Source organism: Lissotriton vulgaris, chromosome 2_1 (genome assembly GCF_964263255.1).
Source record: "Lissotriton vulgaris chromosome 2_1, aLisVul1.2, whole genome shotgun sequence".
Taxonomy (NCBI): Eukaryota; Metazoa; Chordata; class Amphibia; order Caudata; family Salamandridae; genus Lissotriton; species Lissotriton vulgaris.
This window is the reverse complement of record NC_141687.1, coordinates 160,893,895-160,917,714: the sequence shown is the minus strand read 5'-3', so window position 1 is coordinate 160,917,714 and position 23,820 is coordinate 160,893,895. Positions and strand designations below refer to the sequence as shown.

Genomic DNA, 23,820 nt, shown 5'->3' with positions numbered 1-23,820 from the left:
ACCCATACAACTCGGTTCCACCGCGCATTTCACACAGTGCTTGTTGATTTGAGATGTCTCTGCAGTGGTCATACACAATAGGGTTGAGATGCCTCACTATGCTGTTATAAAGTGTTTCTCATGCACAGTGCTTGTTGATCTGAGATGCCTCTGCAGTGCTCATACAGGCAGCATTTGAGTCCCCTGGGTTGTGCTGATTACTAAGGGCGTTTGAGATGCTTCCACCATTGCTAACAGAAACGGTATGAGACGCCGGGCCCTCGCTGATATAGACAGGGTTTAAGATGCCGGGGATTTGCTGACAAAAAAGGTTTTTTTGACTGGATGCCCTTTCATGCAGCAGAGAAGGGTTGAAAGAGGGTGGCACCGTGGAACAAAGATCCCAGGGGCCACCCAGCTTTATTCTTGCCATGTTTGCCTCAACAGATTTAAGCAAAAATAATGGCGACCCAGACAGACAAAGGGGAGAATGCGGCTTTTTTTCCAGCAATGTAAAGAAGGCTTTTCGTGCAGCCATTCAGGCCAGCCTGTGCGTCCTCCCTTCTGCGGGATAACTCATCATTCGGGGATTGTATGTACTGTGGAACGGTGCAGTAGGTTAAGTTTATGTAAATGCTGTGGTGAGAACGGACACATTTATATCCAGGCCTTTAGAACTCGCCTATTTTTTAATCGTCAATATTTTCATTAGCGACGAGTTTATACAGCTTCTGAGAAGACACCATACCTGTACTGCATTGCCTTTCTGGCGCACACACCCTCAAACATGCACACAAGCTCATGATGTATGGCATTTAAAGACCTCACCACTTTGACATACAGACATACTGTCACGCTCGTTACTCTGACAATCCCCAATCTCCCGCGACTAACAATAAGTGTGTCCTTGTCCTACTACAGCGCATTTAGACCTACGCGCTCTATAAATCTCAAAGAACATGGCGCTGTCATCGCCACCATTAATGCATCTAATGTTGGTAATAAAATATAAAATTTCTCAATGGCCGCCAAAGGAGAACGCCCAACACTGCTAGGCTGCAAATCAGTGAAGGGGACACGGATGCCTACGGACTACAAAACACTATGCGGGCCAGCCAAGGGCATGAATGCTGGTTGTCCGAGGGCCAGCATGCCGATACCATCGTGCAAGTGGTGGAATAAGAGAATGCCTCCTCGCTGCCAAGAAGTTATACTGTAGAAATAACGAGTTAAAGTGGCTTGCCGATTTGCGGTCGCATAACCCTACATCAATGCCTTTCTGAAATACATCCTAACAAGTCGAGGCTCATAAATGCAGAGCAGGAAATCTTTCTTGTTGGCAGGGTTTTTCATTTTCCCCGCGCGCATCCCCGAGCGACTGGCTGCCCAGCACACCGCCGCGGCAGCAGAAAAGAGGGAACACGGATTCAGCAGGACGAGCACACATTATCAGCCAATAAACCAATAATCCATTAGTGACCAAGGCTGCTGAATAATACAGGCCTCTCATATTGCTGTAATTTATGCGGCCGGCTCGAGAATAGACAAGATTATTAGAGTGAAGGTTACTGGATGGCACATGATGCATGACCGAGCAGCATTGATCTTCACACAACAGGAAGGTGTCTAGACTCGCGAGATGTATGGCCCTAGCATTCGGAGCAAGGCATATTTCACTGGAAGAACCCTGAAGTATAGTAACACCGAGGTTACTAGACGATAACCGGTCACTGAAGAACCAAGCCCCGGGCATCCGAAGTATCGTGAACAAAGGACTGCCGATGGCTGCGGCCCTGAATTTGGCGCCATTCGAACTGCGGCTACCTCAGTGGTCATTTCCTAGCCTCTAATTCTGCGCACCGGACTAAATGCACCGAGGTTACTAGACGATAACCGGTTACTGAAGAACCGAGCCCCGGGCATCCGAAGGGCCGTGAACAAAGGACTGCTGATGGCGGCGGCCCTGAATTTGGCGCCACTCGAACTGCGGCTACTGCGCACCGGACTAAGTGCTGCGCGCTTGAATGCCCTCCTCTAATGTGCCGGACGGCGAAATAGCTAATAGGCTGATACCGAACCCGACAACAGTAGCCTTACTTTAACCAGCATTCTGCAGTGTGCCACGGAGTTTTTCCATCTGCTCTCTCCCCGCGTGTGCTCATGGCGAGTGCACAGAGTGCCCGCGCAGCTCGACGGGTACCACGCACAATACCCACGGCTCATCCGCCCGCCTGCCCATGCGGTCAGCCCGCAATTTGGCCACGTCTCTCTCCCCCGTGGTATCGCAACCACAGGCCCCTGTGCAACCTGGGCTTGACCCAGGGACGGGGCGGGGGGGAGTAAAGCGCATGGCACTCACCTACAGACGACGAGACCGAACCGAACGAAGACGTGCAGCAAGCAGGCAAACAGCGCAGAGTAGTCCAGACGACACGCGGCGGAAAAGAGGAAGTACTAAACCAGGCTGGCCTAGATAAAGGCCCTAGGACCGCCCACCACCAACATGCTCGCCCTGCATTGGCCACCCCCTAAAGGGGGCGGCACCCTGCTGTCGCGCTGCTGCGTTTTGTTCGCGAGGCATGTGTCACTAAGACGCTGTCTCGCGTTATCTCCCCTTCGCGTCGCGCGGCCAGCGGCATTGCTGCTGGTGATACTATGCCTGTGGGGTGTCTTAGTCTACCCTGCCCTTGTGTGTCACACCTCCCTCTCTCCGATGGTGAAGCCCTCATTGCTGCTGGTGATACTATGTCTGTTCTGTGTATGTGGGGTGGCTAAGGCTACCCTGCCCTTGTGTGTCACACCTCTCCGCTCTCCGATGGTGAAGCATTTATTGCTGCTGGTGATACTATGTCTGTTCTGTGTATGCGTGGTGGTTTAGTCTACCCTGCACTTGTGTCAAACTCTCCTCTCTCTGATGAAGCATTCATTGCTGCTGGTGATGCTATGTCTGTTCTGTGTATGTTGGGTGGCTTAGTCTACCCTGCCCTTGTGTGTCACACCTCTCCTCTCTCCGATTGTGAAGCATTCATTTCTGCAGGTGATACTATGTCTGTGGGGTGTCTTAGTCTACCCTGCCCTTGTGTGTCACACCTCTCCGCTCTCCGATTGTGAAGCATTCATTGCTACTGGTGATACTATGCCTGTGGTGTGTCTTAGTCTACCCTGCCCTTGTGTGTCACACCTCTCCTCTCTCCGATTGTGAAGCATTCATTGCTACTGGTGATACTATGCCTGTGGTGTGTCTTAGTCTACCCTGCCCTTGTGTGTCACACCTCTCCTCTCTCCGATGGTGAAGCATTCATTGCTACTGGTGATACTATGTCTGTTCTGCATATGTGAGGTGGCTTAGACTACCCTGCCCTTGTGTGTCACACCTCCCTCTCTCCGATGGTGAAGCATTTATTGCTGCAGGTGATACTATGTCTGTGGGGTGTCTTAGTCTACCCTGCCCTTGTCTGTGCCACCTCTCCGCTCTCCGATGGTGAAGCCCTCATTGCTGCTGGTGATACTATGCCTCTGGGGTGTCTTAGTCTACCCTGCCCTTGTGTTTGCCACCTCTCCTCTCTCAGCTGGTGAAGCATTCATTGCTGCTGGTGATACTATGTCTGTTCTGTGTATGTGGGGTGGCTTATACTACCCTGCCCTTGTGTGTCACACCTCTCCTCTCTCCGATTGTGAAGCATTCATTGCTACTGGTGATACCGTGGGCCTAATCTAGTTTAGAGGACAGATTACTGTATCACAAAGATGATTGCTATCACGTCCGCCTTATGACAAGTGTATATCCTAAGGCACTTGTAATAAGGTGGATGGGATATCCATCACATTTTTGATGACGTACCCGCCTCCAACTCTACATCAGGACCTATGTTTGCTCTGTGTACGGGGGTGGCCATGTGTGTTGTGCCTCGGTTCTCTCTGCCGGTGAAGTATGCCACCCCTACTTTACTTCAGTTCTTGATACCCTGACGACTAACTCCACTCCTCATTCCTCACACCTAAAGAGATCATGCAGGAATTATGTAGGGACGTCTTTTTTCTGAGGCCAGCTGTCCAAATTTGTAGGATTTAGTAACAGTGCACCCATTTATGACAAGACCTGCTTGCCCTCATCACGAGTGGGCACTTTGAACCAAATTTGTATCTTGAGTTTTACTGTGATTCACCACATTATTGTTACCATGTCAAATCTGATGGAATTAGTGCCAGCAAAGACACTGCACATGCAGAGTTTACAAACCACAGAGAAGGCAAAAATATGAAGTAGTACCAAATTAGCCCTCATTCCGAAGTGCGGAAATCAGAATAGTGCAAGAACATAACCCCATGGTATTGATATTTTCTGGCACGACATTAGGATATGCAACACAAAAAGATGGTTGACCGAATGCTGAACATTGCCAAACATTCACCCCTAGTCTCAGATATGAGTATAATCCATCATTATTTTGCTCACCACGCCATTCCAGTCTAGACCCAGCCATATGCAAATCAGCATTGACCCTGCTCCTCATAGGAACAGACCAGCCCGGATGTATGACGTTACAACGCAGGCTATTACAACGCCTGCCTTTACAACGCGGTTTTTACATCTCAATCCATTGCAACGCATAGCGCTTTGGGGTGCAGGAGAGTGAAAAGTTTAATTTACTATTCCAACACCAGTCCCCGTGGTATACAACGTTTAGCACGCATTTTTACCACGCACTACCATTACAACGCAGGCATTACCACGCGTACCATTATAACGCATTGCGCTGGGGGGCACTCTAGGATAGGGAATAAGTTTAATTTTATATCCAACACCTTCCCTAGTGTCCACGGGGACTGGAGTTGGAATATAAAATTATACTTACCACTATCCAGCACCTCAAAGCGCTATGCGTTGTAACGGTATTCGTTGTAAATACCGCGTTGTAAAGGTATGCGTGGTAATAGTATGCGTGCTAACATCATACATCCGTCCCCGTGGACACTAGGGAAGGTGTTGGATAGTAAATTAAACTTATTCCCTATCCTAGAGCGCCCCCCAGCGCAATGCGTTGTAAATTGTTTGCGTTGTAATGACCGCGTTGTAATGGTAGTGTGTTGTAAAAGTTTCGTTGTAAAGGTTGTTTACCGTCCAGCCCGAACTGCCAGGCTAGCTCCTCCCTGGACCGGAAAACAAGCATCCTGGAACCGGTTTTGGGGTATCACCCCTCATCAGCCAGGCTAGCTTGAAAGTCAGCGCTTCGGCCTTCTTTTTCTGGGGCTGCAAATTTGGAGTTTGATGGTATTACCCCCATAAATTCCACTGCGGTATAAGCTGCAAAAAATGTGTGGGCAAAAATAAGTCGGTGTTGTAATTATTGCAAAAGTTGGCATCTTAATTCAGGCATGAACTCCTATGTGTGCACAAATCTGCATTTACAGGCCACATTACGTGGACCTTAGCATTGACTATTTCAATTTACTAAACAGGTATTGAGACGAATGGTGGTCTGTAGAAAACCAAGTAGACAAGTTATTTAGTGATACAGTCCTGTTACTACAATACACAGATGCTCTGCTCCTAATATTCATTGTATTGGAGGATTACTGGAGGACTGTTGAAGGACTCTCAATGACATTCATCTTAAACTGGTTAAGAATGTGTAGACTCTCTGCACATCAGAAATTCAAATTGTCAAGACTAGTCTAGACCACGTTACTCTTAGGCTAAAACTTTGTCTTTCTGTTTTGCCTGCAAGAACCCCCTGTCCAAGCTCACAATTTGATAATCTTTCCTAATGGGGAGCTATAGCATGCGAGGAACACATTGTTCTAGAGAAGTTAGTTTAATAAAACAAGAAAAAAGGGGTACACTCAGATTCAGATCTAGCAATGAAAAAAGTAACTGCACTACAGAGCTCACTTCTTTGATGAACATAAATGTGAATCTGAACTTTAAGACATGTAGGTCCATTCCTCAGACGCAAGGTTTTCACTGATGCAGTGCGGATTATGATCTGTGTGTAGAACAATGTCTTCATTTGCAGCACTGGCAATTGACACATTTAACAAAAAATTGAAGACACACCGAATTGACCAGACCCAAATTATATTTTCCCTTCCCAGTTTAAAGAACAAACTGAAGCAGGGGAACCTCTCGCCCTCGGACATCATGGCTTTCTTCAAGCAGCCGGTGGCAGGAAGCAGGACCGCCATCCGGGCAGCGGATTATATGGAGACCACCTTCCAGTTGTTGAAGGAGAGAGTGGAGAACTCCTACCAGAGGCCCTTCAACATCACAGGTAAGAGACTGATGAATAACCATGGGAAGTGACTGTTCACTAACTAGCAACTAGTAAACTGCTGCTCAGTCAAACCAACCAGAGAGGGCCCAGTGCAGCCACCGTCCGGCTGTTTAGTGTAAGCACTAAAAGACTGTTTAGTATTAATTATCAGATATTATATATTATAGCTGGCAAGAGGGTGCCCTTTGCAACCAGTGAGAGACTCATCAGCGGGTTATCCAACTGCAGGACATCAGATACAACCACTGATAATCAATGAATCAAGGGTTTGTTAGGTGCGACTACTCACCCGTAAGGGTCTCAAGGCGCTGGGGGTAGGGAGGGGGCAGGATCCATTGCATCAAGGAGAGGGTCGGTCGAAATGCCAGGTTTGAGGTTTCTTGCGAATATGTGGAACGATGTTGTCTGTCTGAGGTGGAGCGGCAGGGTGTTCCAGGTCTTGGCCACGAGTAAGGAGAAGGGGTCTGTTCAATCTAACACAACACTGACAGACTGCTTAGTACAACCAGTAGTAGATTGTTAAGTATTGCCAACTAGATAATGTTCAGTAACGCTACCACAAGACAGTCTATTGCAACCAAAGAGAGACCGTTCAGACATTAACCAACCAAAGGAGGCGCCACACATCCACTGAGAGAATGTTCAGAGAGTCTCCAACCAGAGGACCCCGAGTACTACAACAATAGACTGTACTGCATATGAAAGAAGTACAACAATCAGCAGCCTGCTCAGTGGAACCAGTAAGAGATTAGAATATGTTGAGTATAAATAAGAATGTAGGTAAGCGGAAAGAAATTCCTATTACAAGCTATTCCTGAAAGATCAGTGGCCATTTTGGAATAGGTTAGAAGACCTGACATTCACTCCAACCACTGTCTAGCAGTAATGGAGACTCTGACTCACTTGAACCTGTACCAGCAATCATTGTCCGAAACCAGCCCTAGCAAACAGCTCGACGGCACCCACCTTTCCCCTAGGGGGCCGGGCGAGCAGTTTGCCAGTGCCGGTTTCGGTTCCAAGTCTGGCCTTGATGGGCAAAGAGAGACTCAAGTCCTCTAAGTACGACCAAAGCCTATGACCAACAGAGCATGTCTCCTGAAAGCCAAATTCCCTTAATTCTCCATTCCCAGAGTTTAGGAAGGGGTGGTTGAGAGGCTTTGTTGGTGGGTGGATGACACTCTCTCTGAAAAAGACTTTACTTTTGGGAAGGGATCTGGGTCGCAGCCTTTATAGTCTAGTTTGGAGCACTTGAGGTATAACAACACCAGTAAGGGCATATATTGTGTTGAGAAACCACTATTTCGATAGACAAAAGCTTTAAAATGAAGCATGTTCTGATGTTGTACTGTATTTTTAAAAATTCTTTGTCAGTTGAAATCCTCACAATCTCCTCAGTAATTGTTTCTTGAAATGCACTAAAAAACACATTTCTTTGGGTAGACTTTTGCAGGCTTGTTATCGTCCCGTGACCTCTTTCTTGAAATATCTATTCTACTGAAAATTCGTAATTTCCATTGTGGTTGTATTTGTAATTTTCGGCATTTTTAAATTTGTAATAGATTTAAAATGTTCCCAAAGTTATTTATCCTGTTGTTTATCAGACATATATCCTTCCAATCTTATTTGGATTTTTTTTGTACAGTGCTATATTTCTCTTACATTTTCCAGAATGCACTTTGTACTTTTTAAACTTAAAGAAGACAAGACTATGCGCAGATAAAGGAACAATTTGAGATGACCAGTAGAACAGCTCCCAATCTAACCAATTAAGGATTCTTTGGGAAAAATAATTTTGATTAAAGTGCCTGAATTAGGCAAGCATGGTAAAAAAAAAAATGAAACAAAACAGGGATTGGAATGGTTTGGCAAATGTAGGGGGAGTTAAAAAGTATATATTCAGTAATACAGGGGTTGGGAGGATTAGTAACAATTCAATAATACTTTTGCTGTAACCGTTTGCAGATATACTCACTGCTGAACAGCTTCACTCCGTCTCCAAGGTCACTGGGTGTGCCTATCAATCAATGCCCACAGCCTGTCCGAACAGTCGATTCAGAACCATCACTGGCGAATGCAACAACAGGTAACTGAGCTCACCTTGGCTTCCTTTGACATATAATGCCTGTGGGTCACTCTGAGCTATAAGGGGCCCACTGGAGTTGTGTAACTGTGCGGCTATGGTGTTTTTCCGCATAATTATGGATCTGCCCCATTTGTTACATAATCCATCATCTGTTGCATAGTCCCCAGATTTTAACAAAAAAAAAATTCTTAGCTCAGACAGTTCATTCATTTGTGAAAATGCTGTGCCGTGTTTTTGCCGCGCAGTGTAAGGACCCTTTGCCAAAGTACACTGGTCAGCATTCTGTTGCTAATAGCTACGTTTAGATGTACTAATGCGATGCACCCCATGCCCAGACAGTGTTAGGAAGTGTTAATATTACAAAATAATGAAGTAATACTATCCCAAAATGTACCCCATTACGCCACATAATTTGGTGTTTCTTGCCGCATAATTTCCTAAACCCAGCCATATAATTACGCCATCTCTGCCGCATAATTCCAGCGACTCTAGATATGAGCACCTGGTCCTCAGTTGGAGACTGTCATACATTCATTCAAGTTGTGTTTAATATGCTGTAAATGGTTTGCCGTACATCTAACTCTCCCCTCCAATGTAAATTAATATGACAAGAAATGAGGAGGTCACTACAAAGAATGGATTATCTGACTACTTAATTTAAAAAAAGGTGACTTTCTCAGAAATGGGAGGGTTCATGTAATGTTCAGCACGATAAATTCCATAGGACACCGAGAGCCTCCCCAAACAGGGAAGTTGCTATCAGTCCTTTCATGCAGTATAGTATAGTTAATATGTGCTCCAGGCAGGATGCTCTTAGTGGAACATGCACAGAACCAAATGTAGGCTGGAGGAATTGAGTACAGCCTGCGATAAGGTGGCACCTGTCTTCCTGAATGTCACTTGCCATTTCAGAGGAGGAGGTGTATCACCTGTTGAGCAGATTCTTAATGCTGTAAGGACATTGTTTCATATCACAAAGGCATCATCTGAATGAATAGAAGAATGACTACACGAATGAATGAATCATTTACTGCATAGTATTTTAAACCATTGCAACTCAAGCGGGGCTAAATATGTTTTCATCAACAGGACACTTCATATTATAAAATATAGTTTAAACATTGTTTTTAGTAGAACATACACACAAAAGCTGGTGTCATGAAAATCATATTATATTATACATCGAAGCATCTGCTACTTCTCACAAAATAGGCACCACAAGGACGGAAGCTCCACTACAAGCTCCTGTAGCCTGGGATACATTAGGTGCACATTCTTCTCAGGGCATCCCATCCAGGAATGCAGCTGCAAGTTATGAGACCTGAATGAGAATCCAAAGAGGTTTTCAGTCCCACCGGCTCTCTGGTCACTTGTAATTGCATGAAAAGCCAATGGCTCCTTCGCCCCCATGGCCAAGCTGGATGTGAGATGAAATGCTACTGCCTTAAAGAGCCTGTGGTTCAAGGAGGAAGGCTGAGGTGAGTGCTGGCACAGCCTCATGCTAAAGGAGCCGGTAGCAGGGAACAGAGCCAGTAGTGACTGGGAGAGGAGGCCTCTACTGCTCCTGCACTCACCCTGCTCCACCTACATCACTGGTGCAGCCCATCAAGAGTCAATAAATGCCCACCTACTGCGTCTGTAATGCCGAGTTCTTAAACCTGAGCTCAAGCTTGACTGTCTCTACGACTGTCCCAAGCCGGTCACCCTCTGCCTCCCTTTAAGGGCGTGAGGCTGGACTTGATACGATTGACCTGTCTCTCTTAAACCCACCATCTTGTTTTAAGTACTTCCCTCTGCTCGTCTCCCTCTGCAAGTTTTAAAGCCATGAACCCATGAATCTCCCTCTGATGCTGGAAAAGAGTACCTCCACCAACCATATGAAAATAATCTGCCCAGAAAAAAGACTACTTGTGACCTTTCCTCAAAAGAACCCAGTACTTACCCACTCCAAATCTTGCAGTAAAACAGTATTTACTTAAACTGCCACACAGTGCCCTTCACTGCAATAGGGAACTATGAAATTAGATAGAATATAGACCATGCTTTTGGACCTCATTTATTTCTAGCAGCAATAGTAAGCCCAACTGTACTCACCTTCAGCTTTATGGACATGAACAAATTCCATCTCTTTCGCCTGGAATCTGTGTTAGTATAAACCCTATAGTAAATTCCTCCCTCTGCCTACAACCTTACGGCCCCTCCAACGTTCTCTCTTCCCAAACCCCGTCTGATTATCTCCCAAATTCCTCCAATGCATCCTAACTTTCATGGTCCCCAAAATCATTCTCCTCTGCTTATTCCTTAGGTAACACTCAGCCAACATTCATTTCTAGTGCACCAGTTTAATCCTGTAACCCATAAGGCCAGTCAAAGCCCCATCTCCCAGACTCAGCCCCCAGCCTGATAGGGCAATCCAAGTTTTATCTCCAAGAACTACACTTTTTCTCCCCTCCAGATCTACAATATCCTTTGAATTGAAGATTTATCTCGGGGCCCACCTCATCTACCAACCCAACCAATGGCCCAGATAAATAATCCGGAAAGATAAACTATCAGTGAACCTTGCCTCTGGAGAAAACAATCCTCTCTCAATGATAGAGACAATTGAAAAGTTGTTGAAGTTTATATAGATTCTGTGAACTAGTTGAAAGCCAGATAATCATATGCACCAATGCTAAACAGGTAAGTGACCAAACCAATTAAACTCCATCATCCCAGTTATTATAAACAATAGACCTCCCCACACCTACCCGTAACTTATGAGGAAGGAACCTGATTTCAATACTTAACAGTCAGCTGCACAACCCTGTGTTCATTACAAGACACTCTTTTCTTTAATGCATGCTGCATATCTGTTTAGTAGTAAAGTACTGCATGTAGATTTCTAACACCATCTTGAATTTCAACCTTGAAAACCTAGTCATAACTGGAATAGGCCTCTCCGAGTCCTTCAACATCCTTCTACCCTAGCAGTATTTCCCTAAATGGTGTAACTGAGAGGACAGGCATGGTGGTGGAGTAGTTCTTATTCATAAGATCACATTAGGCTTCTGAAAACATCCCACTGTTTTGTATGACATCTTCCAATGCCCATCAAAGGAGATCTTCACTCATAAGGCATTTACTCTCAGACAAAATGTCATCTGCCACCCCCTAGTAAAGATAACACATTTATTGAAGAGTGCATGGACTTCATTATGTTTCAACTGTTGTTCCCTGAGGCCAGCATTTTCCTCTGTTATTTTATCTGTATTAGAGTGACATCCAAGACCAATCTGTCAATCTATTGCCTTGTTTCCTTGTTGACAGTATTTTCATACAAAATTTTTAAAACTCCTCAGAGTTTAAGGCCTACCTTGTTGATCTACTCATCTCAAAGGATATACCTTTGTCCGCCAAAGACCTCATACTAGTGGACTGGTCTGACCATTTTCGGATTAAATTCACTCTGGCCTTTGGCCACCAGAAAAGCTAATGACAACAGAAACAGGAGACAATGTGGTTTCCTGACACCAAAACCATAAACATTACAGCTCTTGTCAAAAGCGCTATATGGAATATTTCCTCATGTGGTTCTCAGAAAGACATTAACAACATTACAGAGGAATACTGTAGCAACAATTGATGGACAGAATGCTGGCATGGTGAGCAAAAGAACAATGAATTTACTCCAGATCTGTGATTGGGGGAGAGTGTCTGAAAAGTTTCAGCACCCCATCCATCATCTCCTTGTGTTTGTTTTGTTCACCCTCACCGTGTTGGGTATGCCCAGACATGGTTCCCGGGCTCACTGTGCCACTGGATTCAAGCTAGCCTGGTTGATTAAGAGTGATTTCCCTGTTAGAAATAGGGGTATATAGTTGGCAGAGGAAGATACCTTGGTCCAAGTAGGGACCTTTCTTCCTAGTCAGGGTAAAGGGGATACACTCCTAACATAACCCCTGCTCACCCCGTGGTAGCTTGGCCAGAGCAGACCGGCTTATCTCAGAGGCAGTGGATAAGGCATTTTTAATACATTGAAGAATACAGTGAAAACACTACAAATGGACAATACAAGTTTATAAAAATAAGTAATCTTTATCTCAATCACAAGATCAAACAACAAAAATCCACCATACAATACTCTTAAAATTATTTACTGTGCAAAATAACCTTCAAAAGGCAGGAAAAACATGAAAAAACAGTTCCTCCGACTTAGTAGCTCTTTGCGGGCTACCACGATACTAAATACAGCAGAGTCTAACAATTCCAGCCAACCACGACGATACTGGTTAGCAAAAGCGTCAACAGACTCGGAGATAGTACCTTTTGTTGTTGCGGCAGACACAATGGTACAAGCCATTCCGAAGCAACCATCGTAGTTGCGATGTGAGATGGAAGCGTTGCACCGTGTGATGTCCTCACGACTCGGTGCAGGCAATGGCTCGTTGATAGAGTCGGTGAGACCAAGGCTTACGTTGCAGGGTGAGGTGGTGTAGATGCAGTGCTGGCAGGTCATGATGCGGCGACGGAGCCGGTCAATGTTCGAGTCAGGCAGCGACTGAGTCAAAGATGTCAGTGCAGCATGTAGCGAAGTGTTGCAGAGTGTGCTGCCCACAAGATGCGGTGCAAGCAGCGGCTCGTTGACAGAGTTGGTGAGACCAGAGTTACACCGCGAAACGAGGCAGTGTTCTCTGCGGTGCCTTCAGGACACGGCTCCTGCGACGGACTCAGTGACATAGTCGGTTACCCTTTTCTTTTCCAGGGAACTGAAACCAGCGGTTCCAGAAATGGTGCCCAGAAGTTTGGTGAGGTCTTTGATGTTCCTGAGACCTCGTGAAAAAGAGGGCAAGCTCGTCAAGCCCTTGGAGATCTTCCTCAAGCATGGGACACAGCTAACAGCAAAGTCCTTTCTCATTTCCTTAGTAGCAAGCAGCAACTGCAGGCCAACCCCAGACAGCAAACAGCACAGGGGCAATATTCCTCCTCAGCTTCTCCGGCTCTTCTCCTTTGCAAAGATTCCTCTTGATTTCCAGAAGTAATCTCAAGTTTTGGGGTCTGGACCCCAATATTTATACTACAAAATTATTTGTTCTCAGTTGCAGAAAAGCCCTGTGCTTAGTCAAAACCGGTTCTGTCCTCTTTGGTGCAACTTCCTGGCAGGAGGTGTATACAGCATTGTCCTTGGCAGACCAGGCCTATTCAGATGAAAGGAAATCTACTCCCCTTTCTCTAAATGCAGCCTAGCCCTGACTCATCAGGCTCTCCGGAGCCACTACTCACCTCCAGCCCCTGTCATCCAAAAGTCAGACATGCAATACACAAACCTAGCAGAGACACACTGGATGGCTAAGCAAGAAAATGCCTACTTTCTAAAAGTGGTATTTTCAAACACAGAATGTAAAAATCACCCTAACTAAAAGATGCATTTTAACATTTCGAGTTCAGGCGTATCAAACTTTATATTCCCTCCTTGTTCCCAGGGGTAGTTATGTTTATTAGATGTTATAAACAAACTCCCCATTCTATCCTATGGAAACAGGTAGCCTTGCAACAGAGAAAAACAAAACTGACAGTAATTCACTAACAGGACAGGCCAAACACACCAGGGCATGTCCTACATTTTCCATACAGTGCACCCTAACAACAGGGGTACCTTGGGCCTACCTTGTGATTGACTAACATGTAGGAAAAGGGAAGGTTAGGGCCTGACAAGTGGGAACACTTTCCAAGTAGACAGGGCAGTACTAGACTGTACACAGGCTCTACAATGGCTGGCCAGAGTTACATTTACAGGCTGCTTATGTGGGTGGCACAATCAGTGCTGCAGCCCACTACCAGCATTTGATTTACATGCCCCAGGTACACACAGTGCACTGTACTAGGGACTGACTAGTAAACCAAATCAGCCAATCATGGAAACACCAATCAATAACAACAATTTACAAAGGGAGCACTGGCACTTTGGCACTGAAAAGCAGTTGCAAAGTGCCCTAAGCATCCAGACAAGCAAAAACAAAGTCCAACATACTGCAAAAACACAGGAGGCAAAGGGAACAATTCAGGGGGTCCCACCCCAATGGTGCCAGGTCTAACACTCCCAAACAGGTCCTAGGGTGCTTGTCTGTGGTCCAGCGAGGACCTGACTTGACAGTTTGAGCTGGACTGTTCCCATGAAAAGCAGGGTCAAGACTGATTTGCACATGGCTGGGTCTAAACTGGGGTGGCATGGTGAGCAAAAGAACAGAGAATATATGCCATATATCTTGACTGGGGGTGAATGTTTAATTTGTTCTACATTCCATCATTTGTGTGTCTTTTAGGGCTGGCACAAAAAGATGTGCATCTTTCATTTTCAGTTATAAGTCCCCTCTCATTAATTTTGTTTCTTAATGCTGTTATGTTCTTTAAGCAGAGATGCACAGAGGACATGGACCCAAGTATTTGGACTGATCTATACTTTATAGGAGATACCACCTTTACTCCTGTGCAAGCTCGTGTGCTCTTGTTCTCACCAAGCAAAGTCCCAGTCTGAAATGCCCTGTTTTCCACACTTTCAACCCTTCTCCAATCCTCATGAAGGAAGTGGTGCCCATTGTCCATTTGGCAACCCCATGTGTCCTTCCAATATAACCGATGACTCCAAGAATCACTCAATGCTTCCCTTCCAAGTGATATAACAGTCAAAAACCCACCCTCCATCCCCACTGCCCATGCTTCGAAAGACAAGTGTGAAGACTGTTTTCTTCTTTGCAAATAAAAAAAATTCTATTGAGGTCTCTCTTTCACCCGGTCTGTTGACCATGATGACCAAAAGCTCACCTGTAAGGCACATTCTTGCTGGTCTGATGTTGATGCAATAGCGATCTCGGAGCAACTCACAACTAAACTACCAAGTCACTTCAATGCTCTGTGCAAGGATCCATTAGTAATGAGTTTGTCAAAGAGCTGCAACCCTTCTGGACGACTTTAGTGAATTTTTCAGCTATGCGAGATACCTTCCCAGATTGTCTGAAAGTGGGATATACTCTTGCCTTCTGAAAAAAGCCTGTGCAGACTCCAGGAACTTGAACAACTACTGGCCTGCCATAAATGTTTCCTTTCTAGGCCATATGAGACAAAGCTGGGTATTCTCACAACTTTCTTTTGATATCCAGACAAACAACCTCCTGGACTACTTCCAATCAGGCAGGGCTGCATCCCATAGACATTAATACAACAAGTACTTGACAACGCACTCTGTTTCCTCAAATAGAGCAGCCCCTGCCATTATCTTCTTCTATACCTTTCAGATGCCTTTGATACAGGTAATATCCTGAAAGAATAAATGGGCACTAAGGCAACAATTCTAAATTGGATTACCTTTTATTCCTCCAACCCCTTCCAAGCAATTAAAAATGTGAGTTCCATATCATGTGAAGTTAACCTCAGGAATTAATATTGTCTCATACTTTGTTTATCTAGAGACTCTTCGAGAAATCCTCAGTAATGTTCGTATACTTTAGCATCAATATTCTGATGATAATTAGAGCCTTATCAAAATTTCCTCCTCAACCAACACCTAGTTGCTTACCAACACCCTGCCCAGCATTCAAAAGCAGCTGTCTATCCACAACCTAAAACTCACCCAACTAAAACAGAACTTTTTTAAATCTTACCGCAAAAATTCCTGTGTACCTGTCCAAGATCGGATTAAATCTTGTCCTTCCTAGGTTGCATACTAGTGATTGTCGACAGTGTGAAATGAATAGGATTCATATTTGACAATCGGCTTAATATACAATCTCATATCTGTACGATGGCTACAGACTCACGCTACCACCTTAGATTACTTTGGGGTATCAGACAGGGCATCCCTAACTAAGACTTTAAGTCCCTAGTCAGGACACTAGTTCTCTCCAGATTGGACTTTGGGAACATCCTTCTAACTGATTTTCACTAAAGTTCACCTGGTCTCCCTCAGACCTATTCTTAACAGTGCCTCTTCGATTAGTTTAGGTTACAAGAACGGTGATCACATCTCTCTTATCCTTCTCACTTGTGACTGGTTCCACATTGGAGAAAGGGCACAATTTAAGACTGTCTGCCTTACTCAGAGAGTCCTGCACAACTCCAAAGCCTCCTATCAGGCTAAGAAACTAAAAATCTCTAGTGTACAACTGTGGTCAAGGAATGTTGAATCTCTCCTACTCAAACCCCTGACAAATAAGAGTATTGCATGAGGAAGTCCTTCTTCAGTATTTCTACTATCACTGCAACTCTCTCATCCAACTCAACAGATAGCCCCCATGGAGGGTTACATTAAAAGAGGAACTTAAAACCCTTCTCCTCTTCCAAAGACACTTTGGTCACTGACTGCTCTTAACACCACCACCCAATGTCCATTGCCTCTTCTTGACTGTATTGTTCTCCGGTGTATAGTTTCTATTGTTTGACCACATTAGTTAGAATTCTCTTGTACAGCGCTCTAATTTCCTTGGGCCACGTTTACGCTATAGGATATTGCAAAATAAATAAAAAAATAATGTATAATCCATATATTTAACAAAAGAACTTAACAGCCGTGCATCCCTCTCTTTCAAACAATTATCCAAGGCCTCCTTAGAGCAATGGGTCTCGATCCCTAATAATAGTGGTTATAAATATTTTCTTCTGGAGTTCTAAAAAAGACTTACTTTTTTAGTGTTTGTCTGTCCAGTTTCTTTTTTCTTCTTTCTTTCTAACTTAGGATCCCATTTTGTGGTTACTAAGCGCTCAGTAATGGAATTTCAGTTGGTGTTCCCTGACATTCTTTTGCATTCTGTTTAATTCATTTCAACATAACACCATTTATTGCTATGTCTCAAAACTTTTAGTTCAAAAACTGTTCTTCAAAGCAGCATTTGATCGGTGGGTACCTCAATATGGTTGACTATGCAATGTTTAACACCAAGATTATTAGCCAAGCCTAATCCCAGCATTCATTGCATTTGTCTTACATTCTCGTTGTAGGAGGAATCCGCTTCTCGGTGCTTCAAACAGGGGGTTTGCTCGTTGGCTTCCTGCGGAATATGAAGATGGACGTTCCCTCCCCAAAGGATGGACAGAGAACAGAAGAATAAATGGATTCACACTCCCTCTGGTAGAGTATGAGAGGCTGAGCCTATGGTGAAGTAGGAGGGCTTCTGCTCTGTGATATGACTGATAGTAGAACCCGTGGCTAAGAGGGGAGTTGTCTATCTACCATAAGATAGAAGGGCAATACAAACCACATTGTGTAGTAGGCACACAGTAGGGTTCACCAATTCAGACAGATTACTTCTTGAATATATCAGGTGCCACATATGCTCCAAGGGAAAGTAGTCAGTAAAATGTAGATAGGACACCCAACTTGGAGCAAAGATTGTTTGTTCAACCTCCAGATCCTACTGACTCTCACGGCGTACATTCCACGCACAACACTCACATCATTCCACGTATGCATCATCACTTAAGCAGTGTACCTCGATGACAACGCACACACAAATCAAAAATATCAAGTGTCATTACTTTGCTGGTGGTTATTGCTACATTTATATCCTGATTCATTACATGATTCATTACATTGGGTACATCTTTGTTCCCCATATCAGTACAGGTAAGTATAAATAAATAATGAAAACATAGTAAAAGGTTAAGGGAATAAATAGTATTAATATTAAATGATTTAAACTTGATTAAATGGCAATTTAAGTGAATACATAAAATATTAAGTTGAAATAAAATGTTTTAAGATTCCAGCACACTTCCTGAAAACAAGGGAATGTTTTTAAAGGAGAGGATGGGTGTCCACACACCCAGTAGCGAAGGCAGTGTTCTCACTTTGAGAGCGTGACAGGTCTAGCCATGCTAGAAATGGGAAGGCGGTCTCACTTCCAGAGAATGTGAAAGTGGTCTTTTTCTCAGAAATAGAATGTTAAGTCTTATTGGTTGTGGAAGAATATAAGTCTCACTTCAAAAACATGTGTGTGGAGGCATCTCATTAGAGAAGGTGGCTCACTCTTCCAGAAGAAGAGATGATAATCAATTTTTCAGGAGAGGAGTTTGTGGTCTCACTTTCACAGAAAGTGTGGGGTCTCCAGTCTAAAGGAAGAAAGGAGAACGTCATTGGGAGAGGAAATGACAATGACCTCTTTTCTGGATTAGGAAGGAGTGGCCTTCTAACTGTAGACAGACGGCTGATCTCATTTTTAGAGGAAGATGGGATAGTCTGAAGAATAAAGAATGTGTTTAAGCAAGTTGTGTTTATATAAGGAAGACCATCATCTTTCTCTGTTCTTTATTGCAGGCACGTGCAGTTTCAAACCAGATTGTCCAGTTTCCAAACAATGAAATCACACTGGATAATGAGCGGTCACTCACCTTCATGCAGTTTGGTCAGTGGACAGACCATGACCTGAGCCTTTCTCCAGAGACTCCAGCCAGAACCACCTTTGTTGAGGGCCTCGACTGTGACCACACCTGTATCAAGGCACCACCTTGCTTCCCACTGATGGTATTATGCAGACCCTTGTTTACTGTACCATATCTGTTCACATGATAGGAATCGGCTTCCTCTAGTGCATGGGTACTCACAAAGTTTCTGTCGGGGTCACAATTACAGTGTGGTTTCTGGCCGAGGGCCGCACCGGTAGGGGTTGGGTCAGTGGGGGCATGGTCAGTTGGGGTGGAGGGGGGGCTAGAGTAAAAAAATCAAACCTGTTTCAAAACGTTAGACAATGAGACAATGCTGTATTTCAAAAACAGATGTAACTACAAAGAACACATTTTGATAATAAATTTTTATTAGCAGACAATAGCAATCTTAAGAGCCACTGCATAGCTTCATATACACTTTGACCCCAATTCCATCACAGCCTCTCTCCCTGTCAGTCAGTCTACCTCTCTCTCTGTCAGTCAGTCTCTCTGTCTCTGTCAGTCAGTCTCTCCTTCAGTCAGTCTCTCTCTCTGTCAGTCTGTCTATCTCAGTCCGTTAGTCTCTCTCAGTCAGTCAGTCTCTCTCTCTCTCTCTCTCTCTCTCTCTCTCTCTCTCTCTCTCTCTCTCTCTCTCTCTCTCTCTCAGTCAGTCTCTCTCTGTCAGTCTCTTTCAGTCAGTCTCTCTTTCAGTCAGTCAGTCTCTCTCTCTCTCTCCCTCTCTCTCTCTCTGTTAGTCTCTCTCTGTCAGTCAGTCTCTCTCTCTGTTAGTCTCTCTCTGTCAGTCTCGCTCTCTCAGTCAGGCTCTCTCTATCTCTCTCAGTCAGTCAGTCAGTCTCTCTCTCAGTCACTCTCAGTCAGTCAGTCTCTCTCTCAGTCACTCTCAGTCAGCCAGTCTCTCTCTCTCTCCCTGTCAGTCTCTCTCTCTCCCAGTCAGTCTCTCTCTCTCCCCCTCAGTCTCTCTCTCTCTCCCTATCAGTCTCTCTCTCTCCCCGTCAGTCTCTCTCTCTCCCCGTCAGTCTCTCTCTCTCTTCCTGTCAGTCTCGCTGTCTCTCTCTCTCTCTGTCAGTCTCTCTCTCTCTGCCAGTCTCACTCTCGCGCTAACTCAACCAGTCTTTCTCTCTCTTAGTCAGTCTCTCTCTGGAAGTAAGTCAGTCAGTCTTTCTCAGTCAGTCTCTCTCTGTCAGTCTCTCTCTCCTTCAGTCAGTCTTTCTCTCCCTTAGTCAGTCTGTCTCTCCCTAAGTCAGTCAGTCTCTCTCCCTCAGTCGGTCTCTCTCTCTCTCTTTCAGTCTGTCAGTCTCTCTCCCAGTCAGTTTCTCTCCCAGTCAGTCTCTCTTTCAGTCAGTCTCTCTCTTAGGCAGTCTCTCTGTCAGTCAGTCAGTGTCTCTATCTCTCTGTCAACCAGTTTCTCTCTGTCAGTCAGTATCTCTCTCAGTAAGTCTCCCTCTCAGCCAGTCTGTCTCTAAGTCTCCCTCTCAGCCAGTCTCTCTCACTGTTAGTCTCTCTCTCTCAACCAGACAGTCTCTTAGTCAGTCAGTCAGTCTCAGGCAGTCAGTCTCTCTCTCTACTCTCTCCACTCTCTCTCCACTCTCTCTCTCCAATCCCACACTCTATCTCTCCACTTTCTCTCTCTCTCCACTCTCTCTCGCCCTCGCTCTCTCTCCACTTTCTCTCTCTCTCTGGGGGGCCATGGGTACCGCGGGCCGTACAGTGAGTACCAGGTCTCTAGCTGCTCTCCTTCTATGCTTGATGCAATCAATTAACAATTGAATTAGTAAAGTAAATTATTCTATAAGCTAGCCAATTGTGCAACGGTTGAATGAAACATTAAGGCTGTCATCTACAAGACAGCTGTAATAGAACAACCCCCAAACAAAATAGTTTTCAATCTGAAGAGGGTCAGGTACTTGCACCTCATTCTCTCTCCAAATGGCTAAAATGATGCCAAACAATTTCTCAGGCTTTCTCAGAACCAGGTCAAAAGTTCTGTAGCGCTACTCGAAAAGTTCTGGATCTCCTTCACTCTAAATCGGTTGAGAGAATATGCAAACTTTCTTCTTCTTAAAACATCTTTAAGCTTATGACATACTAGGGTTCTAATGAATTGGTAATACATAATCTGGCTGCATAATCTTCACAGTTTTAATATGAACCCAATTGTTACATTGTTCTTTAAAGCACTCCGATATCATTGCTGTAGATTGCTTACATTTACAAAGTGTGTGTAGTAAATACAAAATATTTATTAAGAGAGTCTAGATTTCATTTTGACGTAAGAAAATGAATATTCCCAGCCTTCAAATCGCAACCTGGCATGATAAAACATGAGTGGCCAACCTATATTCCGGGGGTGTGATTGTTGGTAGGAATTCACAAATATACATATAGTGACTGTAAACAGAACGAATTTACTTACTTTATAGATATCCTGAAAATGTGCACTGATCCAGCCATTCTGGATTTATTTCCGACAGTCCAGCTATAGTTTATCTGTCAGATACTTCCCTCTTGTAATTATAAGGGCCATCTGACCGTTTTTTCCAATGAGCAACAACAGTAACCACCACTATCTCTTCACCACCAGTAACATTCCAATGGTGCTCCATCAAAGGAACTTTGAGATGTGACTTTCCAATTGTCTATCAAAGACCTTCCAAACATTCAATGCCAATAACCGATCAATACAACCATCAGTATATTGCCACCTGGGACAACCTATCAGTAGACCCTGAAATGTCTCATATCAAAATCAAAATCAAAGGTTCCTCGAATCGCCCATTTAACAAAACAACATTTAAATGTAGCCTACGATGCTAATAAAGATTTTTTTAAAGATTGAATAAATAAATACATAAATAAATAAATGCTATCTAGGATGTCAAGGTCTTCTTCTTTATTACTCAATCCATAGAACTACCTCAGAGCTTTCGGAGCTCTGCTTTTAATGTTTCTTACAAAAATTCCCATATGAGTTGTACATCAACTTTCTCTTCTGATGCCCCTATATCTCCTGTAGCCTAATCAAAAAACACCAGCCTACTATATCTCTGCCTTTTAAAATCCATCCATGGAGGTTTATGATCACCACATTCAGAGCTGTATCTATAGAACCCAGACAAGATCTCTACCTCTTCTTTCCCATAGAGGCATGTTTAAATAGTCCCCTGGATTAATATATACAAAGAACCATCACCCACACCTACGTATAAAAAGTATCCTCTGAGGTTCAGAGCCTTCTTATTCAATCCACGCAACCCACAAAATACCTCTACCTTGTAAGACGTTTCTATATCTCCACTGCCAATAACCACACTCCTCAATCATTACCCTATCTCTACCTCCAACAACTCATCAGGTAAGCTCTATCCTAGATAAACCATTCAAGTACCTACCAAATATCGGGTTCCTTCAAAGTGGCATTTATACTCAGATCGCAACTGACTTTGTGCATTTACCTTAAAATGTCATCTAGTCCTATAACAAATTGCCATCATATCATATATCAGAATAACAGACTATCTTCTCCTGTGATGTTTTTAATGCAGATTCCACCCAATGATCCAAGAATTGCAAACAGAAGTGACTGCATTCCTTTATTCCGCTCGGCTCCAGCTTGCAACGAAGGATCACCTGTACGTGAACAGATTAACATTTTGACATCATTTATTGATGGAAGCCAAGTGTATGGAAGCGACATGGCATTGGCAACCAGACTTAGGGATCAGACAAACCAGTTTGGTCTGTTGGCTATTAACCAGAGATTTACTGATAACGCCCGAGAGCATCTTCCCTTTAACACCATGGGAGAAGACTTCTGCGTCCAAACCAACAGATCTTCGGGCATTCCATGTTTCTTGAGTGGTGAGTAGCATCTTTTCTGCGTATAGTGGATTTGTATACTCAATTTTACGTCCAAGATTTCTGAAAGCTTTAAAGTGTATCTTTATGTACTTGAAAATAGTGTACTGAATTTCAGAGAGCAACAAAGCACGATTGCCTGTTCTGACAATTGAACGTGTGTTGTTTTAATATTATTGAGCACCAGAAATGCAAGGTCTCCTTACCAACTCTAATTCCCATTAGTCAGAGGCATAAACTGTTCTGCCAGCTGCCATAGGCTTACCATATCTTGGGGCCTCCATGGGGTGTTCAATGTTATTTCATTCTTCAAGGCTATTTGTCTTTATTTATTTATATACTATTTTTAGATTGTCCAAAATTTCAACTGATGTTAGAGTGAGAGAAAAATAGAGGAGGTATAAAAGTGAAAGGAAGAAAATAAACAGGAGTGATGTGTGAGAATGCAAAAACAAAATGAGCTTTGGGAAACAGCCAACGTTTAGGGAAACCTTTGACTGTGGTAACAAGAGCTAACAGTTTCATGGCTGACAATTCAAGAAGGAATCACTTTCTTTGCAATGTATTATCTACTGATATGAGAACAAACGGATGAATGAATACACTTACAAATCATAAAGTACAAAAGTAAAAAAAAAATATTTTGAGTGTGGAGCCAACCATGTTGTTGCCAATAGTCAAATTTTTTGTTGGCCAATTTGGTTTCCTGTTGTACTGTGGTTTCTTTATGAACTGCCCATGATAGACGTGTGGGCCCTGGAGAGGAGTTTAACCTGCACTCTTTGGTGACTGTCGGCGACTGCGGAAATTTTATAATCTGTCTCATGTGTTTCTTTCTATCCAAACCTTGTAAAACTGGATAGACAGAAATAACTGGATCTTTCTGTTGGTGTTAACTGCCATAACTGGGATGCCATGAAACTAGCACCTATAGTAATGATGACCTGCTCAACAATTACACAAAATCAGTAAATCAGTACTGACCTACAGTGACCTAGTCAATCTGATCAGTTAATGACAGCAATTAATCTTACTACCCACCAAGAAGTCTGAGGCTCTCAAACAAGACAGGTGGTGTCCACATGGAAAACTAAGGAACAGGTACTGTGATGCAGAGCTCTTTGGCAACAATAAGGACGTTCACTTTCGCATGTTAGGCGATAACAACTTGCTTTCCAAACAAAGCCATACTAGCTCAGACATAAACCATACCCA

The 23,820-nt window shown here is 43.9% G+C and overlaps 1 protein-coding gene across 1 annotated transcript in view; it reads left to right on the top strand.

The window, feature by feature from the left end:
* Positions 1-23,820, top strand: part of LOC147729751 (eosinophil peroxidase-like) — a 74,000-nt gene that overhangs the window by 10,512 nt on the left and 39,668 nt on the right. The window contains exons 3-7 of the mRNA XM_086954639.1: positions 6,076-6,251; positions 8,217-8,337; positions 17,308-17,437; positions 18,623-18,829; positions 22,293-22,608. Coding sequence (XP_086810765.1) covers positions 6,076-6,251; positions 8,217-8,337; positions 17,308-17,437; positions 18,623-18,829; positions 22,293-22,608 — 950 coding nt within the window. The remainder of the gene's footprint in view (positions 1-6,075; positions 6,252-8,216; positions 8,338-17,307; positions 17,438-18,622; positions 18,830-22,292; positions 22,609-23,820) is intronic.